The sequence below is a fragment of the Spermophilus citellus genome (genome assembly GCF_964194105.1).
Source record: "Spermophilus citellus genome assembly, chromosome: 11".
Taxonomy (NCBI): domain Eukaryota; kingdom Metazoa; phylum Chordata; class Mammalia; order Rodentia; family Sciuridae; genus Spermophilus; species Spermophilus citellus.
The window spans coordinates 117,818,904-117,841,732 of NC_138192.1; the positions used below are offsets into that span (position 1 = coordinate 117,818,904).

At 35.0% G+C, this 22,829-nt stretch overlaps 1 protein-coding gene across 5 annotated transcripts in view; it reads right to left on the bottom strand.

Moving 5' to 3' along the window:
- The window catches only part of USP37 (ubiquitin specific peptidase 37), an 81,479-nt gene that overhangs the window by 33,752 nt on the left and 24,898 nt on the right, over window positions 1-22,829 (bottom strand). For all 5 annotated transcript variants that reach the window (XM_081260706.1, XM_081260704.1, XM_081260705.1 and 2 more), the window contains 8 exons: window positions 19,226-19,323; window positions 18,119-18,203; window positions 10,721-10,879; window positions 5,534-5,665; window positions 5,268-5,391; window positions 4,120-4,310; window positions 2,472-2,589; window positions 813-892 (listed from right to left, as the gene is read on the bottom strand). In XM_081260706.1, the coding sequence (XP_081116832.1) occupies window positions 813-892; window positions 2,472-2,589; window positions 4,120-4,310; window positions 5,268-5,391; window positions 5,534-5,665; window positions 10,721-10,879; window positions 18,119-18,203; window positions 19,226-19,323 (987 nt within the window). The remainder of the gene's footprint in view (window positions 1-812; window positions 893-2,471; window positions 2,590-4,119; window positions 4,311-5,267; window positions 5,392-5,533; window positions 5,666-10,720; window positions 10,880-18,118; window positions 18,204-19,225; window positions 19,324-22,829) is intronic.

Sequence of the window (22,829 nt, forward strand, 5' to 3'; positions counted from 1 at the left end):
TCATTCCTACACTTCTATTTGTAAGTACTTTTAAAAATTATGGGCTGGGGTTGTGGCTTAGTGGCAGAGTGCTTGCCTTGCACATGTGAGGCACTGGGTTTGATCCTCGGCACCAACTAAAAATAAATAAATAAACAAAGATATGTGTCCATGTATAACCAAAAAATATATATTTTTAAATATTTATTTTTCAGTTTTCGGTGGATTCAACATCTTTATTTTATTTTTATGTGGTGCTGAGAATTGAACCCAACGCCCCGCACATGCCAGGTGAGCATGTTACCGCTTGAGCCACATCCCCAGCACTAAAAAATATTTTTTAAAAATTATGTTTTTTTTTCTTTAAAGAGAGAGAGAGGAGAGAGGAGAGAGGAGAGAGGAGAGAGAGAGAGAGAGAGAGAGAGAGAGAGAGAGAGAGAGAGAGAGAATTTTTAATATTTATTTTTTAGTTCTCGGCGGACACACCATCTTTGTGTGGTGCTGAGGATCGAACCCGGGCCGCATGCATGCGAGGCGAGCGCGCTACCGCTTGAGCCACATCCCCAGCCCCAAAATTATGTATTTTTATAAAGCACTTTTTGGGGTGGTGGGTATCGGGGATTGAACTTAGGGGCACTCAACATCCCCAGTCCTATTTTGTATTTGATTTAGAGACATGGTCTCACTGAGTTGCTTAGCATCTTGCTTTTGCTGAGGCTGGCTTTGAACTCACAATCCTCCTGCCTCAGCCTCTGGAGCTGCTAGGATTACAGGTGTGTGCCACCGCACCCAGCTAAATCACTTACTTTTAAAAGGGTAATTAAAGGGCTTACCTAGGAAGCCTGTTAAACTTGTGCCTGACAATAGCACACTTCCCACCACACTTTTCACAGGAATACTCAAGTTCTTCTGCCTACAAAAAGATGAGAGAAAAATAAAGAAGGATGGAATTGAATCCCATTAGCTCATTCAATGCAAATCATGTTTTTTAGTCTTACTAGTTCAGTTGAAGGACAACTCTGAACCAATTTAAATTTAAGTCTTGAGCCATAAGACGTACCAAATTAAGACTTAATCTTTTTTTTTTTTAAATATTTTTTATTTTTTAGTTTTCGGCGGACACAACATCTTTGTTTTGTATGTGGTGCTGAGGATCGAACCTGGACCGCACGCATGCCAGGCGAGCGCGCTACCGCTTGAGCCACATCCCCAGCCCAAGACTTAATCTTTAAAATATAGTCATCTTATAATATCATGTCCTCTTTCAGAATTCCTAATTCCGTCTTTACCAAGGAAACATCTCAATTTATGATAGTAAACTGACTCTTAAGTAGCAGATTCTCAAACTTTTCCTCATGGATACACGAGTCGCTTCCAAGAGTATATCCAGATTTTAACATATGGCTATAGCAGAGTTAAGATCATCTTCAGATCAGGTGGAGTTCATGGTCTGTAAGGTGTAATTCTACCCCTTATAATGGAACTCAATCCTCTGGTGACAGCCCACTAAGAACAACTGCTCTAAATGGAACAAAGTTTGGGGTGGATATCATTACCTAGAGAAAACTGAAACAAGAAATCCTTAAAAAAATGGGGATAAAGATACACAGGAAAGTCTTAAGTCTATGATTACAACAGGAGCAGTACAGAAAGACTAAACAACAAAAAAGCAGAGCATTGGGGCTGGGGTTGTGGCTCAGTGGTAAAGTGCTGGTCTAACGTGTGAGGCCCTGGGTTTGATCCTCAGCACCACATATAAATTAATAAATAAAATAAAATAAAGGTATTGTGTCCAACTATAACTAAAAAATAAATATTTAAAAAAAAGAGAATTTATCTTTGGGAGGAGATGAACATTCATGTTAAAAGAATAGTTTTCTTTTTTTAAATCTTAGGAAGACAATCCTGCCAATTTGCTGCAACAAAATAAGGACCATGTTATATAGATAAACAGATCTTGGCAAAGTTCCACTAGTTATAATGTCTCTATGTAACAGGTCTGATCATGCCACAGAACTTTTCTATCTGTGACAGTGTATCAGTGTATAGTTTACCTATAGTTTTGGATAAACATAATTTTTTTCTTCCTGTTCTCATCAGGGTACACATACAAACTAAGGAAATGAAATGAAAAGCAAAAACACTTTTTTTCATTACTCAACTTTTATACAGTATCTTCATATTTAATTCATGTTATCAAATTGTAGCATTTCACTTCAAATGCTTTAATGTTTACAAATAATAAACTGCTTCTAAGGTTTTTTAAAACATTGCTACTGACTTAAATATATAATCTACTTAATCAACCAATTTTCTTCTTCAATGAACTATAGATTTATCAATCTTTATAAAACAAATGTTACATATTCTTCATTTGTTTTTCCTGAAGATAATTTGATAAGAAACTCTTGCCTTGAAGAAACCAACTTTAAAAACAATTACCTATGATATATAAAATTTACTTATGTGAAAATACCAAAGATTTTACTTACTCTAAAGAAAAGATCAAGAGAATCTTGAATTGAACGAGGAGGGAGTGGCTTTTTCCTACGAGGGAGGTCGATGGAGAGGTCATTAAACTGTTCTCTTTTGGGAATAGTCTCTCCACATCTGTTAACAATAAAAGGGGACAAATATGTGTATTTAGAGCAATATAAAGATACAAATATACTTGAAACACTCTTCACCCCTGCAGAATTTATAAAGCTGACACACTAAGAACAGGCATAAGTAACAGATAACACTTAGACCTTTTTATACTTACTTTAACACTTATTAAATTAATACAGAAAAAAAAATCTTATTTGTAATATTTAAGTACTTTCTTAAAATACTAAACTTTAAACTTTTATGTTTTCAAAAACCCACAAACTTTTTTCTTTTTTTGGGTACTGAGGGCAGGGGCACTCAACCACTGAGTCACAACCCCAGCCCTATTTTGTATTTGATTCAGAGACAGGATCTCACTGAATTGCTCAGTACCCTGCCGTTGCTGAGGCTGGCTTTGAACTTTCGATCCTCCTGTCTCAGCTTCCCAAGCCACTAAGATTACAAGTGTGCACCACTGTACCTGGCTGGATATATTTTTATAAATTAAAAAAAAAAAAAAAAAAGAGCTCAGAGATCAAAACACTTTATTTAATTTACTTGAAATTAAACTGATTCTTTTTAGTTTAGCTAACTGCTTTTCACTGGTCCTCTTTATCAGCATTTTGATTTTCAGCCCAGTTCCCTATTGCCACAATTGAAGACTGGGGCATAAGAACAGTTTTCATTCAATAAAAATTTGCTGAATGCTTTCCTGACAATAAAAGCTCCCCTCCCTCACCAAAGAAACAATTTATTTAGAATAAAACAAAAGCAGCTCAACTGTGAGCAAGCAATATAATTGAGCAACAGCTACTTTAAAACTTGGGCAAAAAACAAAGGGGGAGGGGTACGGTTTCTTAATTTTCCAGAACTCCTGTGTACACAGCATAAGGCAAAGAGGTCAAGTTTTTCTACTTAAAACACCAGCTTTGGCATCATACTTGCAGATACACATAATGGCACTTGACAGGTAGAGTTCTAAGGTGAAACCTGATTTTGTAAAATTCCATATCCTTTGAGTTTGAGTTGTAAAACTCCTGTCAACCATAAGCTATCACTCCCACGGTGATGCTACTCTACTTCGTTAAAGGAATTTTGCAAAACCTTAAAATTAAGGTTATTAATCTTAACTTTGAGTTAATACATATTATCTGTGTGGAGCCCTTTTAATCTGGGTCTAGAGAGCAGAAACAGAGGAAGATTGAGTGAGATGTGCTCTTGCTGGCTGGGAAGCAAACAGCAATGTTGTAAGCTGTCTGTGGGGGCCACATGCCAAAGACCTGGAAACAGCTATATGCTTATCTCCCACCTCCTACCAGTTGTCACACTGTGTGCCACTGCCTAGCCTGGAATTCTCTTCAATTCTTACCCCACCAAACATTTTTATAGAAAGATAATGACTTAGAAAGGTTCTGTATACTCTGTGGGTTTATGCTTTCTTCCTGATGTGGAAAGGAAGATAAGAATTCATAGCATTTGGTACATCAAAAGAAAGTTTTATTATTTGCCATAAAGAATTAAGAGAAAGAAGTCTTCTCAGAAGTTACTTACGCTTTACAAATGATGGAGTGCTGAACCTCAAACTCCAAATTAGTAATAACTGGACAAGTGTATACTCTGGTAGCTGAAATATCTGATGAATTTTCTTCTCCAGGAATAGACTCAGTCTTCCAAGTTTTATTCAATTTTTCCATATCCTCTTTCAGCTGGTCTAAGCACTGACTTAAAAATTCATGAGCATCCTAAGAAGATAATAATATCATAAAAAGATAATAACATCTGTCATCAAATCAAAACTTTTTTTTTTTTTATTAATAATAAAACCAGTTTGTTATCCTGGCACAGTGGCGCACGGCTGTAATCCCAGCAGTTCGGGAGGCTGAGATAGGAGAATCACGAGTTCAAAGTCAGCCTCAGTAACTTAGCAAAGCTCCCTGTCTATAAAAGGGCTGGTGATGTGGCCCTGTGGTATCGTGCCCGGGGTTCAATCTTCAATACCAGAAATAAAATAAAATGTCAGTTCAAGATTAAAAAAAAAACCAAAAAACAAAAAATGCAAGACTTGTGGCTCAATGGTAGAGCATGCATGAGGCACTGGGTTCAATCCCTGGCACCACATCAAAATAAACAAATAAAGGTATTTTGTGTCCATCTACAAATTAAAAAAAAAAAAAAAAAAGCCAGTTTGCTACCAATGTGCTTCATATAAGCACCTGAAAGAGAAGTATGTGAACAAGGTCAGATTTATTCTAATAAGGATTTTAGGGCACATATTGTGTGAAGAAAAACAAATGAAAAGGGCTTAGGGTGTAGATCAGTGGTAGAACACTTGTCTGGCATTCACAAGGCCCTGGGTTTGATCTTAGCACTGCAAACCTCACCTCACCCTAACCCAAAACTACAAGTAAAAAAAAAATAATAGATTTTATATTCTTTAATATTCAGTTGCATTAGAATGAATGAATGAATGACTCTCCACTTTGCTAAAATAAGGTTATTTTTCACTGGCACACCACACCTATATATTAAAATACGATAAAACAAGAAGAATCATACAGAACCTTATAACTTCTTAGGTTTTTCAATCCATGATGATCACATTACCCAAATCACATTTTAAAACAAAAATCAGGTTAAATACTAACATAATTACATTTTTCCATATCTCTGAAATATTTAAAAACCATTTGCTAACTCACATTCTGCATGTAACCAGAGAATCTCTCTGCTGTAGCTGAAATGGCATTTTTAACTTTCTTGAGTAAGTCCTTTTTGGTCTCTGAATTACAGATATCTTTTTTAACAAGCAAGTGTGCAAAGCGTCTGGTAAAATAAAAGAGACAAGGTTAACATGTCTCACAAAACATTAGATGGTATAATAGCACATAAAATTTTAAGCATTAAAATTCCATTATTCTATAATCAACAAGGTAAGAGGTTACTAAAGAATGTATATAACAATTACCTGATAAGGGCATTGAGTGGAATTTTCTTCCATGGGATACCTTGTTTAAGCAAGTCATTTGCAAATGATTGAAGTGAAAACAGAGACTGTAAAATCGCATTCATATAGCATGTATTTCCCAAATTGGAGAATCTGAAAAAAAAAATAGTATTTAAGGTACATTCAGTATACCGTGGGCAGTTCCTAAAGTCTGTGTAGTACAGTAGTACAAAGGGGTTCTCCAGTTAGTCATGCATCAGAATCACTAAAGGGCTTATTAAAACTACACATTATTGGATGGCACACCAGAGACTCTAATTCAGTAGGTCTGGACAGAAAGGGTGCAAAAATATGCATTTCTAACAAGTTACTAGATGATGCTGAACTACCAATATGGAGAAAACCACTTTGAGAACCACTGCATCATAATATCACGATAATTTAGTTTCATCTAATTGAAAATTAGATACTTGCCATTAGGCTAAATTATTACCTTCCTCTCACCTCAATTTATACCTTTTTTTTTTTGTATTTAAGGGTATCAGCCCTTTATATATAATATTTGTAGTAAGTATTTACTCTCAATTTATCATTTGCCTTTGTTTTTGGCCATGAAAACAATCTAATTTTTATATAGTCAAATTAATCAGTCTTTTATTGAATCTTGATCCTGAATCAAATCTACAAAGCCTTTCCCCTACATTAAGATAACAGAAAAATTTGCCAAAAATTTCTCCATGTACTTGAAGAGTTTAATTTTTTATGCTTCGAACTGTTTCATTTGGAATTTATTCACCAGAAAGATGTAACTGTGCCAGGAGTGGTGGCGCATGCCTGTAATCCTAGCAGCTCAGGAGGCTGAGGCAGGAGGATCAAGAGTTCAAAGCCAGCCTCAAGCAAAAGAGAGGCACTAAGCAACTCAGTTAGACCCTGTCTCTAAATAAAATACAAAATAGGGCTGGTGATGTAGCTCAGGAGTCAAGTGCCCCTGAGTTCAATCCCCAGTACCTAAAAAAAAGATGTATCTGTATATTTTTCAAAATGACTACATATTTATTCTAATGTTTTAATAAAGTCCACTGTTCCTATAATCAGGACTATCTATTCTATTCTATAGCCCATCTAATTACTCATTAGTACAATGAATTATAATGAATTGATACCATCTTAAAATATCTGGTAGGACTATACTTCCTATTTCTATTCAGCATTTTCCTACTATTTTTCTGTATTTATTTTTCCATATGAATTTTTTCACAGAAACATATCAATTACTACAGCTTCATAAAAAAGCTGACCGCATTGGGATCACATTAAATTTACTGTAGAGATAACTATGTATCTTGATATGCTAAGATGTCCTAACCATGAATAATTGATATTTTCTATGCATTTCAATTTACTGTTGGAGTACTTTGTAATTTTCCTCAATTTGAAAAATTCTTAAGTTTATTCCCAAGTATTTTTCTTTTTTGGTGCTAATGTAAATTGGATTTTCTCTTTCTACAACTTCAAACTGGTTATTTGTATTGGCATGTCTGCTAATTTTCAGTCCTGCTTATCTGGCTAAATACTTTGTTTTAGCTACTTTAACATCGACTCACCATGGTTTCTAGGTATTTCATTTATAATTATTATGCTTCTACTTTTTTCCATATTTAATTACATTGACTAATACCTCCAACACAACATTAAACAAAAGTAAAAATAGTAATTATCCTTGTTATGGGTTAGCATCCACAATTCAAGGCTGGGGGTATATCTCAGTTGGTAGAGTTGCCTTGCATCCAAAGGACTTGCATTAGGACTTCTTGCAGCAATATTTATAAGTGATATTTACACTTTTTTGTGCTTCTTGAATAGGTTTGGTTATACCTGCTTCATGAAAAGTAAGCACCAGAATCGTTTCCTCGATTTCTAAGCTCTGAAATAATTTGTGTAGCACTAGGATTCTGTGATTTCTAAACATGTCACAGAAATTTCCTGTGAAATCACTTCGACCTGGTGCTTTTTATGTGAGGAAGCTCCTTGATAAGTTTCATTTCTTTCCACATAAACTGTTTTAAGTTTTCTATCTTGAGGGATCAATTTGGTAAAATATATTTCATTTAAGTTTTAAAATCCTTTTATTTTTAATTTTTAGATATATACATGACAATAGGGTGTATTTTGACATTATACATAAATGAGGGTGAGTTGTCTGATTCATTCTACTGTCTTTCCTGTTCCCACCCCAACCCCTTCCCTTCACTCCTCTTTTGTCTAATCCAATGAACTTCTATACTTCCCCTCCCAGCCCTCCCTTGTTAGGGGTTAGCATCCAAATATCAGAGAGAACATTCAACCTTTGATTTTTGGGGGACTGGCTTATTTCACTTAGCAGGATATTCTCTAGTTTCATCCATTTACTTGAAATTCTTTTTTTAAAATATATTTTTAGCTTAGATAGACACAATATCTTTATTTTTGTTTATTTGTTTTTATGTGGTGCTGAGGATCAAACCCAATGCCTCACACAGGCGAGGCAAGCCCTCTACCACTGAGCTATAACCCAGGACCACTTGAAATTCTTTTTGCCAAGTACAAAATAGTCTCAAATGATTCTTCTTTATCAACAATTATTTCCCCCTGTCATTTCTTATCTTGCTTCCCTTCTTCCTATATTGTCTAAAAATCCAGTGACTTATCTATTTCATCATTTTTTTTCAAGTAACTAGCACAGATGCTCCTTGACTTAAGAACGGCTTGTTATATCCTATATAAAACCATTGTAAGTTGTAAATATTTATAAGTTGAAAATGCACTAAATACATGTAACCTACCAAAAATCACAGCTGAGCAACAAACAGCTATACAGTGTCAGCTGTTTACCCTCAGACTGCATGCCTGACTGGGAGCTGTGGTTTGTTGCCATTGCTGTTGCCCAGTATCACAGGAGTGAGTATAGTGTCACATATTGCTAGCCTGGGAAAAGATCAAAATTTAAAATTTGAAGTATAGTTTCTTCCAAATATGTATCACTTTTGTACCATTTTAAAGTAAAAAAATACTAAATTGAACCAATGTAAGTTGGGGACCATGGACTCTGATTTGTTAATATGATTCACTGTTTTTTAGTTCACCATTTCATGCAACTCTCTTCATTTTTATTACTTCCTTCTTTGTGTTTTATTTTGGTTTGTTATTTTTTCATTTGGAACTCAGAATTGATTTATTTTCAATCTTTTATTTGCATTGATATATACAGGTGTTCTTTGGTTTAAGACTGTATACTTATGTATTCCCACCACTAATTTTTCCTCTGATGATTACACTTTAATGTATTCCATGGATATGGTATTTAGTATTTCCAATTTTATTCATTTTCAGAATATCTGCAATTTGTTTGTTTAACCCAAGAGTTTCTTAATGTGATTTTTTTAGTTTCTAGGTAGAAGGTACCTTTTTGATATTTAGTTTCGTGCTTGATTTTTTTTTTTGTACTGGGGATTGACCATAGGAGTGCTTAACCACTGAGCTGCATCCCTAGCCCTTTTTAAAATTTTATTTAGAGACAGGGTTTTGCTGACTTGCTTAGGGCCTTGCTGAGTTGCTGAAGTTAGCTTTGAACTCAAGATCCTTCTGCCTCAGCCTCTCAAGCTGCTGTGATTACAGGTGTGCACCACCATACCCAGCTTCTAAGAATGTTCTTAAACAACTACCAACATTGAAATCTAAATTTAGTATGCTGGTAGTTAATATTTAATTTTCCCTTTCTGAGAATGATTTCTTCAGGTTTCATAAGTCTTCCCCTCGTATATGTTTTTTTCATGTAAATAATTGAGTCTCTTGTCTCTTTCAATATTTACAAGCTTAGACAGCAGAAACAGGAACACTACACAGGAATTTTGCTTGCATATCTACTTAGAAGGTAATTTAAAGATGTACTGTCTCCTGGTAATGCCAAAGCATGTATCATGTGTGCTCCTCTTTGCACTCCTCATTGATTTCATGGCTTTCTTTTAAAACAAACAAACAAACAGATTTTGTAAGGAACTCTAAAATTAGGTAGCCTCCTTTATCCTGAAGACCTGGAAGTTTTCTACTCATATTTTTTTAAAAAAGGAATCCCTGGTCCTGAACACTTTTTTTGGTACCGGAAATTGAACCCAGGGACGCCCTACCACTAAGTTACACTCTCAGCCCTTTTTATTTTGAGATAGGGTTGGTTTTGCTAAGTTGAAGATACCTGTCAATGCTCAACTTAGCAAAGCCTTAAGCAAATTATAAAGACACTGTATTTAATAAAAAATTTTAAAGGGCTGGGGACGTAGTTTAGTGATAAAGCACCCCGAGGTTCAATCCCCAATAAAAAATAAAGGAATAAATAAAACAGCTTTCCTTAGTCTTAACAATTTCAACAATTTATCCTATAGAAGTTTCATGAAGTACTATAAAATATATGTGTGTATGTGTGTGTATACACACACACACATAAATGTTCATTCTATCTTGGGTTATATTTGGAAAACAGAGAAACTTAAAATGCATACTAACATAGTTTAAAGTTCTGGATTAATACATAAGAATTATTATGCAGTGAAAAATTAGAGAACAAACAATATAGCACAATGCTTAAGAATTCAACTGGAGTCCAACTGCCTGGATTTAACACTGCTGTCCTATTGACTATATCACTTTAAGCAAGTTAATTAACTTTCCTAAACCTTAGCTACTTAAATGTATAAAAGCAGAATTTTAATATATCTATCTGACATAGCTGTTGAAAGGGTTTAAAGAAAAAAGGACTAAATCCTTAGAATACAAAATCTGGCACATAATAAACACTTTAGGTGTGACAGCTACTATCATTATTTCAGTTATATTATGATCTCATTTTTTATGTCTAACAAAAATATAATCATAAAGGTGCTGAAGCGAATACATTAAAAACGACATTGAAAGTATATCAGTACTAAGAGGCAGTGTATGAGCTTGGAGAATCTTTGTTTTTGCCTTTAAAAAGAAAATTATATATACTTCAAAAAATCATCTGGAGATCAGATAATGGACCCAACATTTCTTATGGATGTGTGAAATCTTTCATAAGTGATCTAATTTGTAAATATTTTAGAGCTATAATTAATGTGACTCCTTTCATTATTTTTTTATAACATAGCACAATTCAATTGAATTATTTTATAAAACAGAAAGTGAAAAATTACCCACCCCTGCAGTTGTTGCTGTTGGTGAGAGGAAAGGGGCATTCTTGGTTTGTTCCAGCCAGTGTAATCCTGGTTACACCTCAGTTTTTTAACAGAAAGAGGAGTTGGCTGAGGAAGAAATCCCAAACTTCTTTTGGCAGAGGGAGTCTGGCTTGAAACAGTCCTATTAAAAAAAAAAAAAAAAAAAAAAAGTAAATAAGGAAGAAGCAAAATAAAAATTTGAAAGTTACTACCGTACTCCAGTAGATTCAAAAAAGTCACTATCTAGGGGAAGAAATCTTAAACTTAGGGTAATAATGGTAAAATGATAATTAAAGTCACTTGGAGGGGAAACTCATAAATATGAATTAGTAAGTTTACGGACAGAGAGCTAAAGAGGTTTATAATACTATATATATTTAACCCATAAGCAAAATAATCCAAGTTAATGGCTTGAGGAAAACTATATAATTACACTAAAACTATAATTATACTTTATTATTCACTTTTATCCATTTTAGAGATATCACACATTAGTTTACCTAGTCTTGGACAGATTTAGGCAGTCAACTTTTTCCACAATTACAAATAGCAACACTGAAACAGACAAATTAAGGGTCCCTCTATAAGAACAACTTCCTGATAGCATCCTGTATTTCCTCATACTGAGAGTAAAGGCTGAAGAGTTGCCTCTCCTGGCCTGAAGGATGACAAGGAAGCTGAGAATAGGAACTGCCCTGGGCTGTGGCTTGTCTAACACAGGATATTTAAATCCACACATGCCTTTTGTCCCACTTTGCTGCCTCTTATAAAAGCTTTCCTGGCTCTTGAATTTTCCAAAGACAGAAATTTAAAACAAAAAAGTTTCTATCTTCCTTCAAAGCTGACTTTGAATAAAATCTATTTTCCTGCCAATCTGACTCTGGGTTTGTGGAGCAACAAATGGTAAAGCCCAGTTTCTTGCCCCTGAAAGGTATAGTTCTGCCTGGTACCAACACAACAAACATTTCCTACTCAATTTCCTTAAGAAAAACTTCTAGTTTATATGTTTCTAAGTGGAAATATTCAAGGTATTTTTAATTGTCTTAGATACAGTGTTTTCCAAAACGCCAAAAGCAATTTATATTTCTACCAAAATGAACTGTTATTTTCTCACTTCTCCATTGCTTATTACTAGAAGTTTTAATTTTAAACAGAATAGTGATACTTGAACTTGATGTTTTTTATTTTGCACTTCCCTGACTACCACTAACAATGAACATATTTTTATATTTTTTTTCTTTGAAATGCTTTTCTATATACTTTGTTTTACACTGGGTTCTTAATGATTTGTAGTTCTTTACATATTCTGTACAATAATCCTTTGTCTATCATATATCTAAGTTTAAAAGTTTTTGGTAGTGAAATTTATTTTTTCTTTCATGGCTTTGATTTGTGTGTGTTTTAAAAGAAATCATTCTGTGCCATAAGCTCACAGAAATATTCATCAGTATTTTCTCTAAAAGTTTTAAATTTGGTTTTCCTCTCTCTTTTAAGTTTTTAATTCACATTTTCCTGTCATGTTGTGAGAAAAGAATACAAATTACTTTATTTTCCTTTCATGGTACTGGGGATTAATAAGAGTCTCTCAGGTGGTAGGCAAGTACTCTACCACTGAGCCCCAGCCCTTTCCATTTTTAAAAATCTTGACACAAGGATTTTGCTCAGTTGCAGAAGCTGACCTCAAACTTGCCATAATCCTGCCTCAGCTTCATAACTAGCTGGGATTTCAGGTGAGCATCAACACACCCAGCTTCATGATTTACCTTCCTATAAGGAAAACCAGTTGCTCCAAATTACTTATTGTCTGGCTAGGCCATGCATTAGGCACTATTTTTGTTGTTGTTGTTTTTGTTTTGGTGCGGGGGAACCCGGGATTGAACTCAGGGGCACTTGACCACTAAGCCACATCTCCAGCCCTATTTTGTATTGTATTTAGAGACAGAGTCTCACTGAATTGCTTAACATCTTGCTTTTGCTGAGGCTGGCTTTGAACTCTCAATCCTCCTGTCTCAGCCTCCCAAACTGCTGGGATTACAGGCATGTGCCACTGCATCCGGCTGCTTATTTTTGTTTCTATACTTAATTTTCAATTAAGTTATTATTTTTTATATACTTTTTTTAGTTATAGTTGGACACAATATCTTTATTTTATTTATTTATTTTATGTGGTAATGAGAATCAAACCCAGGATCTCCCACATGCCAGGTGAGTGCTCTACAGCTGAGCCACAATCCCAGGCCCTTGATTTCCTTTATCACAGGTTTTAAGCACTAATTATACTGTACTTGGTATAGCTTTCAGTATGCTTTATGAGGCTTCTTCCACTGTGGTTTTATATTATTCAGTAAACTTGAAAATCTTTTAGATTATTTTCTTGAAATACTTGTTTTCTCACTTTTTCTCTCCTCCTTGGGGACTCTAATTTAAGAGATATATTTGGGGGGCTGTGGTTGTGGCCAAGTGGTAGAGCGCTTTCCTAGCATGCAGAAGGCACTGGGTTCGATCCTCAGTACCACATAAGTATAAAATAAAGATATTGTGTCCACCTAAAGCTAAAAAATAAACATTAAAAAAAAAAAAGAGAGAGAGAGAGATAGATATTTGGCCACCTGAAGCTGCTCCTCAGCTCACTGTAGCTCTGTTAATATTTTAGTCTTTTTTTCCCCTCTTTGTTTCACAGTAGATAGTTTCTATTATTATTGTTTAAATTCATTAATCTTTTCTTTTGCACTATCTAATCTGCTGTTAATCTGGTGTATTTTTCAAATTGCATTGTAGGTTTTTTTTTTTTTAAGAGAGAATCTTTTTCATAGATGGACACAACACAATGCCTTTATTTTTATGTGGTGCTGAGAATCGACCCTGGGTCGTGCCCGTGCTAGGTGAGCGCTCTACCGCTGAGCCACAATCCCAGCCCCATTATAGGGTTGTTGTTTTTTTTTTTTAATATTTATTCAAATTTGTTATACATGACAGCAGAATACATTTCAATTCATAGTACATACAGAGCACAATTTTTCATATCTCTGGTTGTACAAAGTAGAGTCACACCATTCAAGTGCATTATAGTTTTGATATCTAAAATTTTAAGTTTTAAAAAAGATATCTTCTGCCAGCCACAGTGTTGCATGCCCATAATTCTAGCAGCTCAGAGGCTGAGGCCGGAGGACTGTGAATTCAAAGGGAGCCTCAGCCAACTTAGCAAGGCCCTAAGCAACTCAGCAAGACCCTGTCTCTAAATAAAATATAAAAAAAGGGGACTGGGGTTGTGGCTCAGTGGTACAGTGCTTGCCTAGCACATGTGAGGCACTGGGTTCAATTCTCAGCACCACATAAAAATAAATAAAATAAAGCTATTGTGTCCATTAAAAAAAATGTATACATATGTATATATATATGTATATATAAAAGGGCTAGTGATGTAGTTCTGTGGTTAAACACTCCTGAGTTCAAACCTCAGTACAAAAAAAAAAAAAAGGTATCTTCTATGTCTATTTGATGTTTGTTCTTCTATTTTCAACATGCAGAATATAAATATCTGTTTACTAATTCTATCATCTATGTCATTTCTTTTTTTTTTAAGAGAGAGAGAGAGAATTTTTTTAATATTTATTTTTTAGTTTTCGGTGGACACAACAGCTTTGTTTGTATGTGGTGCTGAGGATCGAACCCAGGCCGCACGCACGCCAGGCGAGCGCGCTACCGCTTGAGCCACATCCCCAGCCCATCTATGTCATTTCTGAGTCAGTATTTATTGAATCTCCTCCTTAGAGTTTATATTTTCCTGCTTCTTTGAATGTCTACTAATGTTTTCTTGGATGGCAGGTAGATGTAAATTTTACATTTTTAGGTGATGGATATTTCATATTTCTACAAACATTCTTTAACTCTGTTCTGGGATATGGTTAACTTTCTGGGAACAGTCTTTCAGGGTCCTGCTTTTAAGGTTTAGTTTGTGGGACCAGAACAGAAATTGGTCTAGTGATAGTTTTCCTCACTAACAAGTCAAGACCTTTCTTAGTTTTCAAACTGCTGCTACTAGGAACAGAAATTATGCCTAGCTTATTGTGAACATCAAGTATTATTTCCTTACATCTTAGGCAAGCACTCTACCACTAAGCCACAATTCCAGCCCCTCTCATCTTTTTTTTTATACCTTTATTTTATTTATTTATTGTTTATGTGGTACTGAGGATTGAACCCAGGGCCTTGCATGTGCTGGGCGAGTGCTCTACCACTGAGCCACAACCCCAGCCCCCTTCCTTACATCTTTTTGAGTGGTTCTTTCCCTGACCTTGGATATTCTCAGCCCCAAACAAGGTACAAACATTATTCAACTAAATACTCAAGATCCTCTACAGATCTCTGCAATTCTTTCTTTGTGAAGCTCTGTCCCCTCTGGTATTCTGCTGTGTAAATTGTAATCAGCTGGCCTCCCTGGACTCCTAGGTTCATTTCCTCAATATAGGAAGAGCACAGGGCTCTGCCTGTTTCCCTCACCCAGTGCTATGAGTTGGGAACCTCTATGAAATAAGCTGGGGCAGTCATAAGATTCATTTCATTTGTTTTGCATCTCTCAGGGGATCATGGTCCACTCTGTGATAACCAATGTCTTAAGTTCTTAGCTATTTCAGGAGAGAAGATAAAACCAGTCCCTAGTACTTCACCTTGGCGAGAAGAAACAATCTTTAACTTTTTTTTTTAATATTTATTTTTTAGTTGTAGTTGGACACAATACCTTTATTTTGTTTACTTATTTTTATGTGGTGCTGAGGATCAAACCCAGGGCCTCGCACATGCTAGGCAAGTGCTCTACCACTGAGTCACAACCTCAGCCCACAATCTTTTTTAATGTGTCTATTTAACTTAACTGCAGCTGCTTCATAAATAAGGAACTTTAAATGTTTTAATATCTCTGTACCCTTCCTCCCTCTTGTATTTCTTCTCATTGTCCAATATTTTATTCATTCTTTACTTTTAATCCTACCAATTCCCATTTCACGAAAACTATCAAAATGTATTTATATACATAAAATAACCTCAAAAAGATATGTTAACAGTGGTTGCTTCTGGAAAGAAATAATGAAAACTAGGAGATAGGAAAGAAATATTTTTTTACTGTATATACCCAATGTCTTTTGAACTTTATACCACATGCACTTATTAGCCAAACATGCTAAAAATAGTTAGCTTTTTAAAATATGCTTTTTAAACTTCCTGGCTCACTTATTTTTTCTACTCCTTTGTTTAGTTTCCTTGTTTTTGCATGTCTAAAAACAACATTCTTTTGTCTATGTTCTTCAATTATAATTTAACTTGGTATAGAATTTTTATGCTATAAATCTGTTACCATCTGTCTTCTATTCCTATGGTTGCTTATGTCAATCTGACTTTCTCTTCTATAAAGGTCATTATTTTCTTTTAAATTTTTATTTAGCCACCATCTTCTATAATGATTTTTTAAAAGAATATTTGTTATTTGGCATTTGTGGAGGTTTTTCAATGTGAGGACTTTCATTATTTTTATCCATTATTTCTCTGACTATTCCTTGCCTTCATTCTCCTTCATCTTTTTTTCCTATAATACTCAGAAGACATGGAGGATAGACCAAGAAGCCCAACTTAATTATCTTATTAATTTTATTTATACTGATCACTTCCTCACTCTACTGCATTCCACGATCTTCTTTTTACCAGATGCTTGGTAATTGCCTCTGCCTTGTCTTCTACTGAACACAGGACTTTATGTTTTGGATTCTTAATTCTTGCCCCTATACAGGTAACACTGAAGCAGATGCCATTTGTTGTAAGTCCCATTTTTGAATCTTTTGTTTTCTATTCAGAGAGCATCAGTAAGCAACAAATTAAAAGTCCAACAACAGGTAGTTATACAGAAATGTTTTGCTCTCATTTATTAGCTCAGAGAGTTGTTCTAGATACCCAGCTTCATATCTTCTAAGTGGAGTCACAATTCCCAACTCATTCTGGTTTTGAAGCCCAGTTCTCAATACTTGACTTCATTTTGTGTCTTCCCTGTGCCTTATGACTTTAGTTTTTGCTCATTATTGGTTTTCACACCAATCTGGAAATTTTCACATGATATTTGAGGGTAGCTTTGCACTACCATGATTTTTCTCCCAAATGTTCCTATCTGGAACGAATGCTCATTCTTCTATTTTAATAAATTTGTGTATTTAATAAACCATTTGCAAACCAAATTTAGGCATTTTTTAAAAAATCAATTGCTTTAAAATTCTTCTAATGAGACAAAATAAGTCAAGATTTTAAGTATAAATAACTTAGTTACCACTGTAGTCATAAAGCACTTGAGAGGTACCACACAAGGTTGAATATACATAAATATATAGTATCTAGTTGTTTACTTCATCTTAGTCATTTTATACAAATAAGATGTCTTTATCACTTTGAATTAACCTCCAATAAAAAGACAAAATATGACAGGTCATCATACAGCATATACATTACACACCACATATATTATACATGCATATATACTATATACCTTCACTTTTTACATTTTAAACCATCACCCCTCTGTACCACATTCTACAATCATGCCTTCTCAACAAGTGCTTAGCAGTTGTCTTATATGTATCCAATAAACCTAAAAAAATATATAGAATCAACAATTAAATTTTGGACTAGCTTTTTCCAATAAAAGATACTCGTGAAATTTTTGTTAAAAAAAAACCTTAATTTTTAGAAAGCAGCTTAACAAATACACCGGAAACAAAAGCATCATTAAAAAGGCCTCAGGGGAAATCTTATTAGGCTCATTACTTGGGAGGATGGAAAATACAGTGGTCTAGAATCTGATAATATCACCAATCACAACCTGTGGCCTCAGTGTAAGTTTTCTGAGATCTAAGATTATTCACTTGTTGAAAAAATTTTTAAAAAGAGATCAAGTTAGAGCTGAGCATAGTGGCATATCCCTATAATTTCAGCAACTTGGGAAGCTGAGACAGGAAGATCACAAATTTAAGGAAACTTGGAGCCACTAATTTAGCAAGACCCTATCTCAAAATGAAAAATAAAAATAAAAAGGGCTGGGACTGGAGAGTAGCTCAGCGGTAGAGTGCCCCTGTGTTAAATCCCCAGTACCACAAAAAAAAAAAAAAAAAAGAAAAAGAAAGAAAGAAAGAAAGAGGGAGACAGAGCAAGAGAGTAGAGCGAGAGATATCATACACACACAGTTCTAAAGTAATTTCTAACTGAACTCTCAAAATTCTCATTTAATTTTGATATGCTTAAATTAGGTAATTCACTTAGAAACATAATGCATAGCCCATTCCACCATTCAAAATTCTGAAAAAGAAAGCTCTTCAAATTTTCCATAAGGCACACAATTAATGCATACCTGTCTAGGTTAGAGGCACCAGAAGAGTAGTCCTTAGACCCAACTCTGCTACCATAAAATGATGATGACTGCAAAGGCAAAAGCCCTATAAAACAAACAAACAAAGGAAAAATTTAACATTTAAATCAACCATTCAAATTCATAAGCTGAAATGATATTCCAATCACTACCAGATATCTGAGTCTCTAAGAATTTCATATAATCAGACACATAGGTCAATGTGGGAAACATCTGACAAAAACTCATAAACATCCTTTCAGTTTTTATAAAAGCATTATAAGGCAATTTTAAACAACGGCTTTAGACAACACTTTCTTTTTTTTTTTTTATAAATTTTTTTTTTTTTTAGAGAGAGTGAGAGAGGAGAGAGAGAGAGAGAGAGAGAGAGAGAGAGAGAGAGAGAGAGAATTTTTAATATTTATTTTTTAGTTCTCGGCGGACACAACATCTTTGTTGGTATGTGGTGCTAAGGATCGAACCTGGGTCACACGCATGCCAGGCGAGCGCGCTACCGCTTGAGCCACATCCCCAGCCCCTAGACAACACTTTCAATGCCTTCTAAATAAGATTATCTTATAAGTAGAAACATTAATTAATTTTTATTTCAACCAATTTAACTTCTCTGATTCAATCTATGGTCCTAGTAGCTGTGACAACAAAAGAGCTTAATTTTAGACAGTCAAAAAGAGAAAGAAGGTAAAGCCTGGATCATATATATATATATATATATATATATATATATATATATATATATACACACACATACATATATATAAATAAAATACAAGTTTCCTTATATTTCTAACACTATAAAAATATCTTAGTAGGGTGGGAATGTGGCTCAGTGGTAGAACACTTGCTTAGTATGTGTGAGGCCCTGGGTTCAATCCCCAGCACTGCAAAAAATAAAGAAATAAAATTAAAAATACGCACATACACAAACACACACACATTCTTTGGCTAAATACTGGGTATGAATTAGAGCCTAATAACTACTAATGAATTGCACATTATTCCTGAATAATGTAGACATATGTCCCAGTTTAAGTATTTATTTCTAATCTAATACAGTATCAAATAAATCTTATATAGAAGACCTAAACTTACCTGATGTCCGATTTTCTTCTGTCTGTTTCAAACTCAGTTGCTTTTCTCTACTACTCATTAAATACTTTCTGGAGGGATCTGTCATAGCCTTGTTGTTCCTATAGTTAATAATTTTAAATCAATGTAATATACATATATAAAGATATTAATAATTTTAACAGTTGTCATTAAAAAATTTACATTTCAAGTGCCCAAGTCATTGACATGCCTAAAAGTTAGGCAATGAGGTTGTTAAATCTTCAAGTGCTCAGTGAATTAGCTAAGAATTATGAAAATAACCTTTTATTACCAAGAGCTAGCTTAATGTATAAAGAGTTAAACAAAAACCAAAATGTTTGCCAGGTGTGGTAGCACACATGCCTGTAATCCCAGTGGCTTGGGAGGCTGAGGCAAAAGGACCACAAGTTCAAAGCCAGCCTCAGCAAAAGCAAGGCACTAAGCAACTCAGTGAGACCCTGTCTCTAAATAAAATTCAAAACAGGGCTGGGGATGTGGCTCAGTGGCTGAGTGCCCCTGAATTCAATTCTTGGTACCACTCCCCCCCCCCAAAAAAAAAAACCCAAAATGTTTTTTCATTGTGTATGATCTATAATACTATTTACTAAATGTCATTATCAGTTCATCTTATAATAATCAAAGTATTTTAAGTTAATAAATATAAAGTTAAACCTTCTCAAACAAGCCCATTTCCCCCTCCATTATTCCCAGATACCTCAACTCATAAGTAGACAGTGTCCATTCAAATGAAAAGTTCATGCTTTGGATAAAAGTGCTAACTTAGGGAAATCATCATGAATTAAGTCAATGGCTAACAATGTTAAGTGCTCCACTCAAAACCCCTCTGGCCCCATTTTTATGATCTCTCTTCTACACCCTCATATCATCCTAGATCAATGTTTCAGAGCCAGTAACTAGGCTTGCCCTCAAGGTATGAGATACTTTCTCTAGGACCAAGATGAAGTCTAACCTCTGTGATTTTGGTCCAAGACCACAACCATGCTTCATTTCTTGCCCTTCACTACCTTGGTTTTCTTGCTCCCTTCCTGTTTTTCCCTGTGAATATTTCCTTAATAACTCACTGGTATACTAACCTCCATTTCAAAGTAATTTTGGGGAATCTGATCTACAACAGTTGGTACAAGAAGTGGGCCTAGGAAGCATACTTTAAGGATAACGCTCTGGAATTGGGGCACTTATTTGACAATGGCAACAGAAATTCCACTGTTGGTAGTAATACTTATGGTATCAATAGTATTATAATTCCTAAGAATTTCATTTGTGCTCAATCGGAACAGGATAAATAAAAGTGGACATGGCTAATGCAATCTCCACAACATTTAAAAATTTGGCAGAATGATTGTAAAACAGACTGTACTGGGGTAACAGAAATGTTCTAAAACCAGATTACAGTGATAGAATATAAGTGAATACATTTACTAAAAATCATTGAATTGTATATGTAAAACAGGTGAATTTTAAGATGTGTAAACTGTACCTCGATAAAGTTGTTTTATTCCCCTCTGTATCCATGCCTCTCATCTAGAAGTACAGTCTAATCTTTCATCCTTTAATGGGGTTAGCTTGATTTCCTTTCCACAAAGAATGTGATAGAGGTAACAATGTGTGAGTTCAGATCCTAAGTCTAAAGGTGTCTTGTAAATTTCTCCCCTCCTGGAACCCCATCACTGTTATATGAGTAACTCCATGCCAGCTTGCTAGATGGCAAAAGATACATGGCCCAAACACCAAAACCAATAGCCAGCCAACAGCCAACCATATGAAGTTTGACTGCACCAGTCAAACCCTAACCAATCCACCTAATGACTATAGATGCATGGGAAAGTCAGAAAATCCAAGCACTAGAGGCCAAGCCATGCCCAAGTAAGCAGAACTAAGGTGAACATAAATTAATAAGCAATAATAGTTACTATTTTAAGCTACTATATTATGAAGCGGTTTATTATATAGTAGTAGAGAACTGTTAGAAGTGATATGGAATAAATAATAACCATCAAGACTATGGTACTGGTTAGTTGTTACTAGGAGTATTGATATGCTCAAGAGAGAAGGTTACAGGCTCTGTGGAGCCAAATACCAACTTCAGGACAAAGACATTGTGCAGAGTCACTTATCCACAGAAGAGGTGCAGCCTGGAACCTTAATTCTAGAGCAAAACTATGCTGTCTGCAGCAGAAAGTTAACACATCATCTATAAAATATGACATAATTTTTTTTTGTGTGTGTGTGTGTGTGTTGTATGGTATGCTGAGAACAGAACCCGGGAAGGTTCTACCACTGAACTATGTACTTAGCTCCTTCAAAATTTTATTTTGAGATAGAGTGTTGCTAAGTTGCCCAGGCTAGTCTTGAATTTGTGATCCTCCTGCCTCAGCTACCTGAGTCACTGGGATTACAGGTGTACGCCACTGTGCTCAGTGTGGCATACTACTCTTGGCAAATTACTATGCCCTGGAAGAGTCTAAGCATTTGCCTATTGGTCATCAAAGGACTATGTACCCAGAGGTAAGTCTCATGATCTGGGTGCTACCATATCCATGAAGTCATAAGATCAGAGAAGCACAGCATCGATCCATCAAAAAAAGGAAGCAGGTCTATTTGGATTATGCCCAAGTAATCAGGAACTGAAAACAAGAACAGGCCTAGGACATTCCCAAGATGAGCTGAAAGGAAAGAAATAAATATGGATGGATCATCTCAAGACACTGTTCCAAAATAAAAACGAATTATAGCCCCATTAAATTACTTCTCTGAAAGACAATGGTAAGGGTTAATCCTTTACTGGGCAGAGTTCTGAGAAATGCATCTCCTTATCCACTTCATGTGAGAAAAAAGTGGGACATGGATTCCTGGGTGGTGGCAAGGAGTTTAGATAGATGGTCAAAGGCAAGGAAGATCCAGAAATTATTTTTGGAAGTATATGGACAGGTTTATGAAAGTATGTATAAAGGTAAAGATCTGTTTTACCAGAGAACTCCAATAAAGAGACAGTATCAAGCAGCAGGCTGACTTATTAAGTGAAGTCAGCTAATCTCTGACCTAACTCATTCCAATACTTCCATAAAGGGCCCATGAATAAAACAGCCATGATGGCCCAGATAAAAGCTACAGAATAGGTTTCCCTTCACAAGGAGTCTACTCTGAAGGAAAAAAGATTAGATAAGGGCAGATGACCACAGAATCAACTCATCTTATCACACTTGTTATTGTCCCAAAGCTGCTAGCCTGGTATGTATTGCAATAGCTTAATTTTTTTCTATAAGTATTCATATATATGCATATATATTTTAAATGTAAATACATACATAATTTGAAATCTAAGTCAAATCTGAGACAGTTTTAGGTGGCATACTATAATAGCTTTTAAAAGTGCAGCTTAGAAATGATCTTATTAGGAATGTGATGCCCTTCAAGATAAATATAGATTGAGTTGAATATCCTTTATCCAAAATGCTTGGGACCAGAACTGTTTAATGTTTTGAAATACTTGCATACATATAATAGCTTGGGGATAGGACGCAAATTTAAACACAAAATTATTTTGTTTCATATATAACTCATACACATTAGCCTAAAGGTAATTTTA